Source organism: Centruroides sculpturatus, unplaced genomic scaffold (assembly GCF_000671375.1).
Source record: "Centruroides sculpturatus isolate CEXI.00-Female unplaced genomic scaffold, Cexi_2.0 scaffold643, whole genome shotgun sequence".
Lineage (NCBI taxonomy): Eukaryota > Metazoa > Arthropoda > Arachnida > Scorpiones > Buthidae > Centruroides > Centruroides sculpturatus.
The window spans coordinates 358811-376541 of NW_019384794.1; the positions used below are offsets into that span (position 1 = coordinate 358811).

At 30.5% G+C, this 17731-nt stretch overlaps 1 protein-coding gene across 1 annotated transcript in view; it reads left to right on the forward strand.

The window, feature by feature from the left end:
- The window catches only part of LOC111629381 (thyroid transcription factor 1-associated protein 26-like), a 28721-nt gene extending 13706 nt beyond the window's left edge, over positions 1 to 15015 (forward strand). Inside the window, exons 2-3 of the mRNA XM_023373273.1 lie at positions 6347 to 6434; positions 14714 to 15015. Of these exons, the coding sequence (XP_023229041.1) occupies positions 6347 to 6434; positions 14714 to 14884 (259 nt within the window). The 3' untranslated portion in view covers positions 14885 to 15015. The remainder of the gene's footprint in view (positions 1 to 6346; positions 6435 to 14713) is intronic.
- The last annotated feature ends 2716 nt before the right edge of the window (positions 15016 to 17731 follow it).

A 17731-nucleotide genomic window follows, 5' to 3' on the forward strand; every position in this document is an offset into this window, starting at 1 on the left:
TCTTCCCGTTTCTATTGCTTCGTGCGAGAGAAGTTTTAGCAAGTTAAACTTAATAAAAAATTATTTAAGATCAACTATCGGACAAGAACGATTATCCAATATTTCTATTATTTCAATAGAATACAATATCGTTAAAAATATTAATTATGATGGTGTAATTAATGAATTTGCTGAAATGAAAGCCAGAAAAATTCAATTAAAATAAATCTTATTAAAAATCTATTGTAATGTATTTGTTTTATTATTTTCCCAAAACCAAATAAAATAAGGGCCTAAATGCAAATTCTTGCACAGGGCACAGGAATGGCTAGTTACGGCAATGATCACAACTATTGAATATTTACTGACTTGTACTCCTAACTAATGCGGTAACAAACACCGGCCGAAAATGCCCGAAGGCGGCCTGAAGGCTTATGAAACCTTGGTGGGCCGAGAGTAGGTCAAGTGACCCACGAGCGCCTGGCCATTGGCCGCGCGATGGGCCCGCTGCACCTGAACGGCGGGGGGTGGCCGCGTGGCGAGGGGCGCTGAATCTGTGTGGCCGAGGGGGGCCGCCCGGAGGGCCCGTCATGCGCAGTGAGCTCCTCGGCCTAGCACGGCTCAAGTATGAGTTCCGAAGTGTTTCTGGCAGAGCGATCTGGCGGGCCGGTGAGGAGAGAAGTGGATCGGCGCCTGCCAGGACCAGGGTTCGATCCCCGGCTGAGGTAAGAGGTGTAATTATAATAGATATTTGTATTTACAGGCAACAGATGGTGACTCCGGAAGGCTGCAGGCGGCAGACTTGGAGCGCCGGCCGCGTGCCAGGGGGAGACGCACGCAGGGGGCTAAGGAAGGGGGAGCTGACGATTTTTTTCAACACTGAGATGGGGAAAACCGAAAAAAAAATTTCGGCCACGTGACACCGTCCCTTTTGGGTGCGGAGTCACATGACCGGATGTGACGTAGGCGCATCTTTGGAGGGCTATAACTCGCTTAGTGTCGCCCGTACGGGCATGGTCCTTTTGACTTTTATGCTCGCACAGGGGGGGCTCTACAATTTGGGGGTAGCGAAATTTTGCTACATTTGTCCTAGAATCTTGCCGGGGACACATTTCAGAATCACTGAAAATAGTGCCATAAAACTGACCGAAGTTTGGTTATTTTTTAAAATTTATCTATTTATTGTATTATAAATTGCTGATATTTTATTGAATTTTATTAACACAATAAAATTGCTCTATTCAAAGATTGATTCTACAATGAAATACTGAAAACAGTCAAAATTGGGGATGGTTCCTGGAAATTGGAGATGTCTGATCACCCTACTTGAGTCGCATGTACTAAAGAATGTTTTTTGTTGCACTATGATGTAATGCATCATAGAGGAATAAAATCAATGGATCTCAGACTTTCCTCACGACCTCATTTGAACATTAACAAGTTTTTTGCCCCTAACGTTAAATCTATACACAAAAGAATATTGTCAATTGAAGATGGAAGCATTGTATTTCCAATAATAAATCGAAGCTGCATTTTTGAATTAATGAGTTGTAAAGTCAATTTTTACATAGTGCCAAAACCTCGTAAGTGGTGCATACCTTTTAAGCCCGCTCTCTAAAATTTCAAAGCATTGCAACCTTGTACTTGAACCTTTGCTCCCATGAAACCGTGTGTTTTAGCTCTCCTGTAAAATTTTAGAAAATGCAGATATGAGATTTTGATTGCCAACTGATAATGTATAACTATCCTGTGCTTAATGACTAATTTGTTCTTGAAAACTGTTGCAAAAGCAAAAAGTCGTTAAACATATAGGCAAATCCCATTAATTTCCATGGAAAAAATTCTAATATGTTCCATCTTGACCAAAAGTTATCCAAACAGTTTTCACAGATAGAAAAGTATATCAATTGATAACAATGAAAATAAGTTCACATTAGTAATAAACAACGATCTGAAAGTAGATAAATACAATTTGAATAGAAAATATGATATAATGTAGGGTTTTTTGTGTATTCACCAAAAGAAGATAAGAAGACTTAATGGCTGCATTAAGCAGACTGAACAATTCCAGAGCTGTTGAGTATTTTTCTGATGAATGCCCTCTAAGGTAGCACTATTTTGAAACATGTTTGGTGTTTTGACATCGCATTTAGTAGTAGATTTCAAATATGTACATTTGAATAGCTATAACTGATTAAAGATAACTGCATTCATTTAACATGAAGTATATATATTTATACATGTGAGGGCATATATTACAATATTAATCTATTCAAAAATGGTTATCATCAACTAAAAACAGATATCTGCAAAATAAACTTTAAAATCACTATAATTTACTTTGTTTAATGTTTTTAAGTTTTTGGAAAGAAGCAGAAGCTATTGTAGTGCCACGATTTTCATATTAACTCTTAACTTGTCATTCAGCAGATTCATTGCCATTAAGTAACAGTTATTGCTACTTTATCTTTGCTCAGTTAAAACTGTTCAGGTTACTGAATGCAGCCAATGATACAGTGGGTAGTTGATGATAAAGGAGAATGAAGAAGTCTTTTTCTATTCATTTCTTTGTATTATTCAATGAAATTTATGTAATAATAGTATTTTTTTCCCAGAAGCTTCTTTTACATAGGGATGTGCATTTGGGCACTTCTGCTCCTCTTCAGTCCTTTTAATGTTATTGATGTAAAATTAATTTAAGATTTATTATAACTTTATAAAGTAAAAATATATTCTTCTTACTTACAATTTCTTAAGAAGTTTCCATTTAACATTACATTTGATATAATTTATAATAATCAAGTTTTTTTCTACATTATGGTTGACAGTAGTATTATTTTCTGTTTCTTTCTTTTTTCTAATAAAATAATAATTTATATCAAACATAATTCTATAAAATATTAAATAAGTTATATTNAATAAAAAATAGAAAGAAAACCTGACATGGTAAATTATTATTGAAATGCGAGATTTCCCGGGAAAATAAAATTTCCCGGGATTTTTCTCGTAGGGAATAAAACGGCGAGAATCCCGGGAAAGAAACCCTAGTGCGCGATTTCGGATTATGTGAACGCTCTTATAATGAAGTTAACTGACAGAATAGAATAAATGCTAATTCCACTCAATTCTTATAAAACGAGGAAAATTAAAACTTGCTATAATTTTTCCCACGATTGTTAAAATTGTAAAGGATATGATTTTATCCCTCTGTGGAATCCCCTTTAAAGATGAGACATTGAATGCGTCACCAGGAACTTGGCGACGAGAATTTGCTATTGGACATAGACATTGCAACATTGTCAAAAAAAAAGGCAATGGAGAAAAGCGGGAAGACCCCAATAAAAGGCAATGACTGATGACGACAGGGAGTTCGTTCGTCTGACCGAGGAGTCCAGGATCATCGAAAGTTCGCCCTCACCGGAGTTGCCCAAGCGCTCGGATACTTTATCTATCTAAGTGACCAGGGGCGTGCCGTGACATTTGATGATAGGGAAGCTGTGTTTCTATAAGAAGCCGACATCCAGGAGCAATCAGTTAATTCTTTCTTTAAATGTATTTTTAATAGATTATTTATCTGACGTACTTAATAAACNCGCGTGCCAGGGGGAGACGCACGCAGGGGGCTAAGGAAGGGGGAGCTGACGATTTTTTTCAACACTGAGATGGGGAAAACCGAAAAAAAAATTTCGGCCACGTGACACCGTCCCTTTTGGGTGCAGAGTCACATGACCGGATGTGACGTAGGCGCATCTTTGGAGGGCTATAACTCGCTTAGTGTCGCCCGTACGGGCATGGTCCTTTTGACTTTTATGCTCGCACAGGGGGGGCTCTACAATTTGGGGGTAGCGAAATTTTGCTACATTTGTCCTAGAATCTTGCCGGGGACACATTTCAGAATCACTGAAAATAGTGCCATAAAACTGACCGAAGTTTGGTTATTTTTTAAAATTTATCTATTTATTGTATTATAAATTGCTGATATTTTATTGAATTTTATTAACACAATAAAATTGCTCTATTCAAAGATTGATTCTACAATGAAATACTGAAAACAGTCAAAATTGGGGATGGTTCCTGGAAATTCGAGATGTCTGATCACCCTACTTGAGTCGCATGTACTAAAGAATGTTTTTTGTTGCACTATGATGTAATGCATCATAGAGGAATAAAATCAATGGATCTCAGACTTTCCTCACGACCTCATTTGAACATTAACAAGTTTTTTGCCCCTAACGTTAAATCTATACACAAAAGAATATTGTCAATTGAAGATGGAAGCATTGTATTTCCAATAATAAATCGAAGCTGCATTTTTGAATTAATGAGTTGTAAAGTCAATTTTTACATAGTGCCAAAACCTCGTAAGTGGTGCATACCTTTTAAGCCCGCTCTCTAAAATTTCAAAGCATTGCAACCTTGTACTTGAACCTTTGCTCCCATGAAACCGTGTGTTTTAGCTCTCCTGTAAAATTTTAGAAAATGCAGATATGAGATTTTGATTGCCAACTGATAATGTATAACTATCCTGTGCTTAATGACTAATTTGTTCTTGAAAACTGTTGCAAAAGCAAAAAGTCGTTAAACATATAGGCAAATCCCATTAATTTCCATGGAAAAAATTCTAATATGTTCCATCTTGACCAAAAGTTATCCAAACAGTTTTCACAGATAGAAAAGTATATCAATTGATAACAATGAAAATAAGTTCACATTAGTAATAAACAACGATCTGAAAGTAGATAAATACAATTTGAATAGAAAATATGATATAATGTAGGGTTTTTTGTGTATTCACCAAAAGAAGATAAGAAGACTTAATGGCTGCATTAAGCAGACTGAACAATTCCAGAGCTGTTGAGTATTTTTCTGATGAATGCCCTCTAAGGTAGCACTATTTTGAAACATGTTTGGTGTTTTGACATCGCATTTAGTAGTAGATTTCAAATATGTACATTTGAATAGCTATAACTAATTAAAGATAACTGCATTCATTTAACATGAAGTATATATATTTATACATGTGAGGGCATATATTACAATATTAATCTATTCAAAAATGGTTATCATCAACTAAAAACAGATATCTGCAAAATAAACTTTAAAATCACTATAATTTACTTTGTTTAATGTTTTTAAGTTTTTGGAAAGAAGCAGAAGCTATTGTAGTGCCACGATTTTCATATTAACTCTTAACTTGTCATTCAGCAGATTCATTGCCATTAAGTAATAGTTATTGCTACTTTATCTTTGCTCAGTTAAAACTGTTCAGGTTACTGAATGCAGCCAATGATACAGTGGGTAGTTGATGATAAAGGAGAATGAAGAAGTCTTTTTCTATTCATTTCTTTGTATTATTCAATGAAATTTATGTAATAATAGTATTTTTTTCCCAGAAGCTTCTTTTACATAGGGATGTGCATTTGGGCACTTCTGCTCCTCTTCAGTCCTTTTAATGTTATTGATGTAAAATTAATTTAAGATTTATTATAACTTTATAAAGTAAAAATATATTCTTCTTACTTACAATTTCTTAAGAAGTTTCCATTTAACATTACATTTGATATAATTTATAATAATCAAGTTTTTTTCTACATTATGGTTGACAGTAGTATTATTTTCTGTTTCTTTCTTTTTTCTAATAAAATAATAATTTATATCAAACATAATTCTATAAAATATTAAATAAGTTATATTAGCTATACATACATTTTCTGTTGACATTTAAGCCAAGACAGTTAAAAAATAACTGTCAACTAATACACTAATAAAACTTTTTTCTATATATTTCAGGAAGTTTTTGTATTTTATAAACTTAAATAAAGATTGTAACTTAACATTAATACTATATATTAATAATAAAATGAAAAATTTAATTAAAAAAACTAAATTAAAATTTCACACAATTATATGGAAATATTAAATACAAAAAATATGATTTATAAATTAACACATATAAATTAACATATAATATAATTTATATAGGTAAAACAGGAAGGAAATTAGAAAATAAAGTGAAAAAACACATTTGTGTAATCAAGTGGAAATTTTTAAAAAGATAAATTTATTGAAACATGTTAGATTAGAACAAATCATGTAAAAAGAGAATTTATGTATATTAATAAAAATGTGTGTGTTCAAAATTGGTGTGAGTGCATATATTTTGAGCACTTTTATTGGTAAATTCAAATATTGAAGGATATGTTAAATTTAAAAAGGGTAAACTTTGTTAATAAGGAAAGTTAAAATATAAGTTTTATGTAAATAATAATTATGCATTTGTTTGTATAAAACAATTTTGTTAAGTTTTTAAATTTCTATTTCATTATTTTAAAAAATCATTAAATCTGAGAATTATATTTATTTTAAGTAAAAACAAAAGGATGAAGAAATCAGCAATTAAACGAGCAATGGAAGATTACCAGACAAAAAAGGAACAAAAAGAACAAGAGAAAAAGGTATTTGAAATAAGTTCATATATTAATATCAGTATTAAAGTATAAATCACAAAAAATGCTTTATTAAAATTAAATTCACATTTAATTAGTTCTGTGTTTCTGATCAGGTGACCAGCTACTTGTTTGACCAGGGCTATCTGCTGATGCTTGAGGTTTAATCAGTTAATCCTTTTGAATTTCTTTCTAACATTTTTTTGTCATTTTGTAAGCAGTAGTGACCTAGAACCAAATTTTCATGCCAAAAACTTGCCTCTCTCTGTAAAGATGACAAAACTTCAAATTCTTCTATTGTAAAATTATTTTTATGTCAGATAGTACTCTCTTCACAGAATATCAAATGTCCATTAGAACATGTTAAAATTTTAATATTTGTTGACAGTTACTAAAATATTATTAAAAATTTCTTTTAAAAAAGAAAATATTGAGAACAGCTATATAATATAATATCTTGGCAAAATTTATTTGTAAAGCTTAGCATATAGTATAATTATGAAGAAAATTGTTATTCAGTGTATTTTCACAAATTTTATTTTGTTTGCATATGATAATAATTTTATCATTATAGTGTTTTTACCTATTTAATTCAATTGTTGCATTTATTAAAAATATAACTAAAAGTACAGTATATGTATCTAACTTATGGCTATTTAAGTTATCTTATTAGTCAAATGGTTTCCACAATATTTTCAAATACTTATGAATGAACAATTCCATACATTAGAGTCAAATTTCATATTTAAACGTTATATACAGTAGAGCGTCGATTATCCGAATCAATTGGGGACTGGGGTTGTTCGGAAAATCGATATTTCGGATAACCAATTTTATGTATGAAAAAATATATTAACCTATCCCATGTTGAAATTTTTCTCCATTGTGTGTCGCTTTGCGTTGAATTTTCGTCCATGTTTAGCCTAACGTAAACTTTTTAAAATAATAATCATGACTATTGTATTGTTAAAAATTATTTCTTTATTTTGTACAAACAAAATAAATATATTGAAAAATATAAAAACAATAAAAAATTATACTTCAAAAGTTAATTTAGTATCAAAAATGTAAAATATTTGAGTAGCCCAAGACATAGCCAAAGATTGCAGCGCCACAGCACTGGCGAAAATTTAAATTTGCCAACTGGAATTCTTTCGGATAACTGATGTTTCAGATAATCGACACTCTACTGTATTTTAAAAACATTTTCAAACACTCGTGCATTATTACAACAAAAAAAATTTAAAAAGCTATATAAGTATGAAGAAATACTGAAATTTTCAAAAATTTTACAAGAAATTGAAAAAGGTTTCCTGTTTATTCAGCTAGAAGATATAAACAGAAACAACAATCTAGTAAATGGTTAACTGATTCTGTACCAATTCCACTTTGACTTTACATAAATTGTCATCCCTAGTCTTGTAATTTATGTAAGTATATTTATACCTATAAGTCTAGACCAGGGGTCGGCAGTTTGTCATGTGAGAAGGGCCAAATTGTCATGGAAACAGGAAAACAAAAGTACCAGAGAGCTGCATATATGTAATATATATATGTATAGGACCTATACATATGAATAATAATAATAATAAATGAATAATTTATACTGTTAATGTAAATAATAATTTATATTGTTAATTTAAATGTGCGAAATACAGCACACAACAGGGGCACCTCTAATGGCCATTTTTGGCATAATGTTACATGGATGGACACGCGTTCAATGGGATAATTATATATATATATATGCTTCAAATGCTACCACTAGCATGTGACTCATATTGATCAACATGAGTGTGGTCATATTCGGATGGGCTAAAGAGTGGTAGAGAGTATGCCGTATGAGTCAAAGTTTGTTCAGCAGCTCTATCTCATAAACTCATAAAGTTATAAGGCTGCTTGAGATGAGGTGAAATTGGAGTTTATGTCCAAAGAGCTGCTCCTGCCGACACCTGGTCTAGACTGATATGGTAGACTTATAAATGAAATAAAACTTAAATTATTATTTTTTAAATATATAAATGTCATGAATTATATAAATAGTAAATTTAAAAAATTTTTCAGATGATTTGACAAACACAATTTTGCACATCCTACCATTATAATCTCATATTTTTAGGAGTAATGTGAATATAAATTTCGTATCATGAAATTAGGAAACATCAAGAAGAGTTCATTAGATTTAGAAATTAACATTTATTAAATATTTTTCAAAGCATTCATTAAATAAATAAAAACAAATTCACAGAACTAAGATATCTACAGTGACTTTACCAAGAAAATTAATGTACTGTATATATTTTTAAAAATTAAAGGAGTCAGAATATTTATTCAGATTAAACCATTTTTGGTATTTTCAACCCCATCTTCAGATGAACATCTGATGTTCTGACAATTCAAATTTCTGTTAGTTGTTTGCATGTAATGTTTTGAATCTAGGAGTTTTAAAATGTCAAAACTGTGTTAACAGAAAGTTGATTATGTAAACAACATATTAAAGTGGAAAAAGTGTAGATAGACAAATCATGAAATGAAAACCGAAAAGTTCTATCATAATTTAGGTTTTCCAAATAATTTTTATTACTGTCAGAATATAATCTATATATATACATATTTTCATATATACGAGGGCAGTTTTTTAAGCTCCAATGGTCCATAATACAAAGACAAGTGTAAATAACAAAATGAATTTATTGCCAAAAGTTAGGTACAAACATGGTTACTTTTTGACATAATCACTGAAGATTGAAGCATTTGTCATATCTGTGGATGAGCTTTTCCATCCCCTTGTCATAGAATGTTGCCACCAATGACTTGAGATGGGCCGTAACATTGTTTTGGAGATTGTCATTAGTCTCGAACTGCCTACCCACTTAGCCTGTCTAACCTCCTAGCCACTTTTCCTGTTTAGGAAAGAGATGGAAGTTGCTCAGCACTAAATTGGGACTATACGCTGGATGTTTAAAGGTGGTGAAGACTTCCACCCAGCTTAAAACTATTTAATGTGTGAAGACTTCCACCTCTTTCCTGAACTGAAAACGTGGCTAGCATGGCAGAGGTTTGAGACTAATGATGATCTTCAAAACAATGTTATTAAGTCCATCTCAATTCACTGGCAGCAACATTCTTTGACAAAGTGATGGAAAAGCGTGTCCACAGATATGACAAATGCCTCAATCTTCACAGTGATTATGTCAAAAAGTAACCATTTTTGTATCTAACTTTTGGTAATAAATTCATTTTATTTACACTTGTCTTTTTTTATGGACCATCAGAGCTTGAAAAAAACATTCTACAAACACACATGAAGGTGAATTGAAAAGATAACTGTTAAAAAATATGTATTCGTTTATATATATAATATTTCTATATATAATAATGTTTTCAGTGTTTTACACAATTTCTATAATAGGTTGAGGCTTTTAAATTAAACTGATTAAAACCTGTTGTTTTAGCATCACTTATTTAGTCAAAATGGATACCCTTTAAATAGTTGTTTTAATTCTAAAATTAAAAAAAACAAAAAGTCCAGAAAGATTGGGACTATAAGATAGATAAGGAATTCTCATAATGCATCTCATGAAATGTTGGAAGAATGTGCAGGTGCATTATCATGGAAGAAATATGTAATTTTCCATGTCTTTTTAAAAAGTTTGAATTTTGGTTTCTTCACAATCTGTTCATGTAAAATCCTTATTGTCTTTTATCTCTCAAATAAATCCAATAAAACCATTCATTAAAAATCCTATAAAAATTAAAATATGTTCAGAAGGTAATTGCTAAACTTTACTGGTTCACATACTTTTTTGGAGTTGTTGTTTAGATTGAATTTTCCTCTCTGATTATATTAGTAAATCCAAGTGTTATCTGAAGTTATGAATTATTGCATAAAATCTTATGCATGCATGTGTGAAATAAAGACAACAATAGTGTATGAGTGCTGTCATAATGCTTTATGGTTGGTTCATACTTCCTGACAATTGAAAAGAGAAAAGGATTTGTTTAATTTATTTTCTATTGTTCTTTTCTCATAAGTTTGAAAGAATGAAAGAGAAATTGCATGTGCTTGTGATATGGTTTAAAATATTGTATAACTCTAATGCAACTTAAATTGTTTTACAACGCCTTGTTTTATTTGTAAAATGTTATAAATGAAGTACAGGTTTTTAATCAGTTTGAGAAGAAAAAGAATGAAGAATATTAAAAATTGATAAAAAAAAAAAATTGTCCCAAACACATTTTCAGTCTTTTATGTAAGTTTTGATTTAATATTTACTCAAATTTTGAATTTCTATCTGTAAATTTTAGAATTACTCAAATATAAAGTATAAGTGTTGTGGCAGTCACCATTAAACATGTACTATACTGTAGTACATCTGCATCTTGTTAGCTCTCCCTTCTCCATCAGCTGATTTCATTTTGAATGGATAAGGCCAATTTTGGCAAATTTCTTGTTTAAAGAGTTAATTAAAAAGCTACAGGGAGAGAGAGGGAAAGGTTTGGAGATAATATGGTAAGAAGTTGATTACTTGGTTTGCAAGGATATATTCTCTCTGCCTTTTAAGACTCCTTTTGTGTAAATAAAGCATAGTGGTAATAAAATGAAGTTTATAAGTCAGTTTCTTTCCTCAGTTATGTAACAAAATAACTACTACAATTGGTTTCAGCTTATTTGAATTGTTTGTGTCTTTTGGGTTTGCCAGTACTGCCTGAACTTTTTAACAATTCATTGACAAAGTGTTAAGAGTGCCAGAGAGACTCGATGACATTTTTATAGCCAGACCTCAGAGGAACATCATCAAGCTGATTTCAAACAACTCTTCCACTGCTTGTTCTGGCTATAGGGTTTGCATGAACTTGGAAAAGTGCATCCTGGGTGTGTCAGAATTGTCCTTTTTGGGATATGTGGTCAACAAAGATGGCGTTAAACCTATTTTTTTAATGAATGAATGGTGTTAATTGCAAGAAAATTTTCAATAAAATTACAAAACAATGAAATGCTTTGATGAAATGCTTATTAAAGTTGAGAATGAAATGAACCAACATATTCCATAATAAAATAATTATTTATACTTAAAATTATTTTAAAACAATATGTAATTTATTTCTGTAAAAAGTTTATTTTTGGTTTAAAAATGTTAAATTTTTATTGTAAGTGCTTATTGTATTATCTCCTGAGAAATTAATTAGCTTATATATTGTTTTTTTTTATTTTTAAAAATTAAAGGAGTCAGAATATTTATTCAGATTAAACCATTTTTGGTATTTTCAACCCCATCTTCAGATGAACATCTGATGTTCTGACAATTCAAATTTCTGTTAGTTGTTTGCATGTAATGTTTTGAATCTAGGAGTTTTAAAATGTCAAAACTGTGTTAACAGAAAGTTGATTATGTAAACAACATATTAAAGTGGAAAAAGTGTAGATAGACAAATCATGAAATGAAAACCGAATAGTTCTATCATAATTTAGGTTTTCCAAATAATTTTTATTACTGTCAGAATATAATCTATATATATACATATTTTCATATATACGAGGGCAGTTTTTTAAGCTCCAATGGTCCATAATACAAAGACAACTGTAAATAACAAAATGAATTTATTGCCAAAAGTTAGGTACAAACATGGTTACTTTTTGACATAATCACTGAAGATTGAAGCATTTGTCATATCTGTGGATGAGCTTTTCCATCCCCTTGTCATAGAATGTTGCCACCAATGACTTGAGATGGGCCGTAACATTGTTTTGGAGATTGTCATTAGTCTCGAACTGCCTACCCACTTAGCCTGTCTAACCTCCTAGCCACTTTTCCTGTTTAGGAAAGAGATGGAAGTTGCTCAGCACTAAATTGGGACTATACGCTGGATGTTTAAAGGTGGTGAAGACTTCCACCCAGCTTAAAACTATTTAATGTGTGAAGACTTCCACCTCTTTCCTGAACTGAAAACGTGGCTAGCATGGCAGAGGTTTGAGACTAATGATGATCTTCAAAACAATGTTATTAAGTCCATCTCAATTCACTGGCAGCAACATTCTTTGACAAAGTGATGGAAAAGCGTGTCCACAGATATGACAAATGCCTCAATCTTCACAGTGATTATGTCAAAAAGTAACCATTTTTGTATCTAACTTTTGGTAATAAATTCATTTTATTTACACTTGTCTTTTTTTATGGACCATCAGAGCTTGAAAAAAACATTCTACAAACACACATGAAGGTGAATTGAAAAGATAACTGTTAAAAAATATGTATTCGTTTATATATATAATATTTCTATATATAATAATGTTTTCAGTGTTTTACACAATTTCTATAATAGGTTGAGGCTTTTAAATTAAACTGATTAAAACCTGTTGTTTTAGCATCACTTATTTAGTCAAAATGGATACCCTTTAAATAGTTGTTTTAATTCTAAAATTAAAAAAAACAAAAAGTCCAGAAAGATTGGGACTATAAGATAGATAAGGAATTCTCATAATGCATCTCATGAAATGTTGGAAGAATGTGCAGGTGCATTATCATGGAAGAAATATGTAATTTTCCATGTCTTTTTAAAAAGTTTGAATTTTGGTTTCTTCACAATCTGTTCATGTAAAATCCTTATTGTCTTTTATCTCTCAAATAAATCCAATAAAACCATTCATTAAAAATCCTATAAAAATTAAAATATGTTCAGAAGGTAATTGCTAAACTTTACTGGTTCACATACTTTTTTGGAGTTGTTGTTTAGATTGAATTTTCCTCTCTGATTATATTAGTAAATCCAAGTGTTATCTGAAGTTATGAATTATTGCATAAAATCTTATGCATGCATGTGTGAAATAAAGACAACAATAGTGTATGAGTGCTGTCATAATGCTTTATGGTTGGTTCATACTTCCTGACAATTGAAAAGAGAAAAGGATTTGTTTAATTTATTTTCTATTGTTCTTTTCTCATAAGTTTGAAAGAATGAAAGAGAAATTGCATGTGCTTGTGATATGGTTTAAAATATTGTATAACTCTAATGCAACTTAAATTGTTTTACAACGCCTTGTTTTATTTGTAAAATGTTATAAATGAAGTACAGGTTTTTAATCAGTTTGAGAAGAAAAAGAATGAAGAATATTAAAAATTGATAAAAAAAAAAAATTGTCCCAAACACATTTTCAGTCTTTTATGTAAGTTTTGATTTAATGTTTACTCAAATTTTGAATTTCTATCTGTAAATTTTAGAATTACTCAAATATAAAGTATAAGTGTTGTGGCAGTCACCATTAAACATGTACTATACTGTAGTACATCTGCATCTTGTTAGCTCTCCCTTCTCCATCAGCTGATTTCATTTTGAATGGATAAGGCCAATTTTGGCAAATTTCTTGTTTAAAGAGTTAATTAAAAAGCTACAGGGAGAGAGAGGGAAAGGTTTGGAGATAATATGGTAAGAAGTTGATTACTTGGTTTGCAAGGATATATTCTCTCTGCCTTTTAAGACTCCTTTTGTGTAAATAAAGCATAGTGGTAATAAAATGAAGTTTATAAGTCAGTTTCTTTCCTCAGTTATGTAACAAAATAACTACTACAATTGGTTTCAGCTTATTTGAATTGTTTGTGTCTTTTGGGTTTGCCAGTACTGCCTGAACTTTTTAACAATTCATTGACAAAGTGTTAAGAGTGCCAGAGAGACTCGATGACATTTTTATAGCCAGACCTCAGAGGAACATCATCAAGCTGATTTCAAACAACTCTTCCACTGCTTGTTCTGGCTATAGGGTTTGCATGAACTTGGAAAAGTGCATCCTGGGTGTGTCAGAATTGTCCTTTTTGGGATATGTGGTCAACAAAGATGGCGTTAAACCTATTTTTTTAATGAATGAATGGTGTTAATTGCAAGAAAATTTTCAATAAAATTACAAAACAATGAAATGCTTTGATGAAATGCTTATTAAAGTTGAGAATGAAATGAACCAACATATTCCATAATAAAATAATTATTTATACTTAAAATTATTTTAAAACAATATGTAATTTATTTCTGTAAAAAGTTTATTTTTGGTTTAAAAATGTTAAATTTTTATTGTAAGTGCTTATTGTATTATCTCCTGAGAAATTAATTAGCTTATATATTGTTTTATGTTGATTTTAACATTTTAGTATTAATTTTTGAAGTTTTATTAAAATTTAGTACTAAAACTTTAAGCTCTACTTCTTTATATAAAAATATTGTAATAGTCAATTTATTTTCTGATTTAAACATATTAAATATATAAATTTTGACAATTATTTTAATTTTTTTTCTTTCAGAAAATACAAGAAAGAAGACAGGAAAGTGCTAATGCAATTTTACAATATAAAAAAAAGAAAATTGAAAGATATAAAAATTTATGTAAAAAAACAAAAAAAGGCCAGCCAATTATGAGGTATCAAATTGAGCATTTATTAGATAAAATTGAAAAACAAATGGAAACTGAATAATGTAAATTTTACAAAAATGTCTCAAAGTGTTTTTAATCTATGAGAAAACTGTAAAAATTTAATATATAAGATAAATTGAATCATTTGATATATTATTTTTAAAATAAAGAACTAATAGTTAAATTGAAGAAAAGGCAAAGTTTCCCAAAAGAGTCATTCTATTTTAAACAATGATAACATTGAAATAGACAGTACTCGTACTTGAAAATTAGTTGATTCCAGAAGGATATTTGAACTTCAAATAAATTTTTCGCATTAGAAATTATGGAAAGTAGATTAATCCATTTCCAGACCATAAACAATACCCATTTCGATAAAACAGCAAATACATATAATAAATAACAGTTAAAAATAACAAATGTCTTAACAATAAATTAAAACATAAAAACAATACATAGAATTTATAAATGCTTTGTAATAAAATGAAAATTGCATTGATGAGTTGCACACAGTCAGTGTTACTATCTCTGTTTCTTCAAAATAAACCATATGTGTCAAAAGAGACTAAAATAGATTAAATATATGTCATTAAAATGGTTTATTTTGTTTGGTTTAAAAACAATGAAAATTAATGTTCTGAGATAAATTAAAATATTACCTACAATACATCAAAAATATTGGTGTAATTACAAAATGATTTTTATTCAATTCAATGTTATTTACAGAAAAACAAGAAATAAATTGAGGGGACAAGGGTAATTGGCCTAGACTACTGATTTTGACAAAGGGAAAGAAGTAATGAAATAGCACCAGTCCTTCCACCTTTAATTAAGCAACAAAACTATACAGACAGCATTTAGCATTGTTTTTTGTTAAATGACTCAAAAATTCTTTCTTGGTATCAATACTTTTGGAAGCTAATAGAAAACTATTAAGTTTCCGTTGAAGTTTTGTTAATGTTTGTTTTAATTAAGTTAATTTTGGAAAACAAACTCTTTTCAGGAAGCATTGGAGAGTGATGATAACAGTAAATCTAAAATAAATCTTCCAAGTCTTTAAATTTAAAATTTTCCGTTATATCGGTAACTTTTGAAAGTTTGTACCAGTATTTATTATAACTACCTTTTCATTTTTCACATAATCTGCCAATTCATCTTCCCTGAATTACTACAATATATTGATGTACAGTACAATGGCATTTGTATATACAGAGTTCTTTTGGTCCAAAACTGTAGGCAGTTTACACAGTAAAGGATGGATTTATTTTTCAAAAATGTCAAATTAGATATACTTTTCTTTCGTGAGTATAATTTAAAAGTAATTTAAACTAGAATTGCGTTCCCAACTGAAGCGATTCTCGTTAGATCATTAGAGGACACTAAATTAAAGCGACTGGTAACTTTCGTAACTTTATTATTTAAGTTAAGGAAGTTTTAGAACAAAGGTCGATGCAGTGGGGACATTATACACGTCACTTTTCTTGTTAAATATAGGAATATTTTAAACTACATTAAAAATAAATTAGAACCAACTGGAATTTTTTCTATAGACTTACAGTGGGAATTCTAAACTCAATATACTGTCGTTATTGTTTTATGAATAAATTTTTATGCAACGTATATTAGCATTATGCATATAGGGTCAATTTTTCCAGAAAAAATGGGAGAAAATTGGTATTTAAAAAATTTGGCAAGAGCTTCTCCGTATTTCGAGTATTGGGTAGCACGGGTTCGTTTTGTTTACGTTTTTACAATGAAAAATTTTCCCACCGATTTAACATGGGGATGACCTTTGACCTAATATCTCCCATTCTAGGTCTAACTGTAAACTTTGGCCTCTGTCACCATACACCATTTTATTACTGCTATTAAAGTGTAAAATTTCATTCGAATAGGTCGAGTCATTACTTCACAAGACATTTCGGCAATTTGTCAACTTGAGTCTACTAAGGAAGCTTGCTCACTGCGCTTCAATTATTTTTGTTGTGGATTTTGTACTAAAATAAAAAAAATGACTAAAATGGCAAAATTATACTACAGTACAATTANTCATATTTATTTTCACATTTTCACTTCGCGGTCCTTCTCTGTTCTTTTTCCGTTATTTACAAGTGTAGGTCATTTGATATCATCATTTAGCACATACTTTCATGACACTCTTGTCTGTCGGCTACAACTGCCAAGAATTAACGCGATTGGAGAAGCGTAGTGACAGCAGGCCAATAGAGAGCAGGAACCTTGCCATAATGCGGTTTGCGCGCCAATTTTCGTACGTGCGTTAATCAAGCCGAATAGTTTGGCCGAATATTCGGCTATTCGGCCACGCTCCTGGCCGAATATTCGGTATTCGGCCTGAGGCCGAATATACTATTCGTTACAACACTAATTTCAACCCATCCACTATTATGTTGCTTAATTATTGATGAAATGGCAATTAAAAAACAAGTTGATTCGGATGGGAAAGAAGTAATAGGATATATTGATCTTGGTCATGGAAATCTTAATGATGATACTCCCATGGCAACAAAAGCACTTGTATTTTTACTTAGTGCAGTTAACAAAGGCTGGAAAATTCCTATTGGTTACTGTTTGATTAATAGAATACAAAGCACAGTTAAAGCCAATCTAATAAAACAATATTTAGAAAAATTATATTTAGTTGGTGCTTTTGTAATTGCAACATGTGATGGATCTGCATCAAATATTTCAATGTATAAGGAATTGGGAATTAACTTTGATGTAGAAAATTTGAAAAACTGGTTTTATCACCCTTCAACAAAAGAAATTAAAGTTTATGCATTTCTTGATGCAGCTCATATGTTGAAATTAATGAGGAATCGTTTGGCTGATCTTAAAGTTCTAAAGATGCTAAAGATGGGTGAGAATGATGACAGAATTATTAAATGGT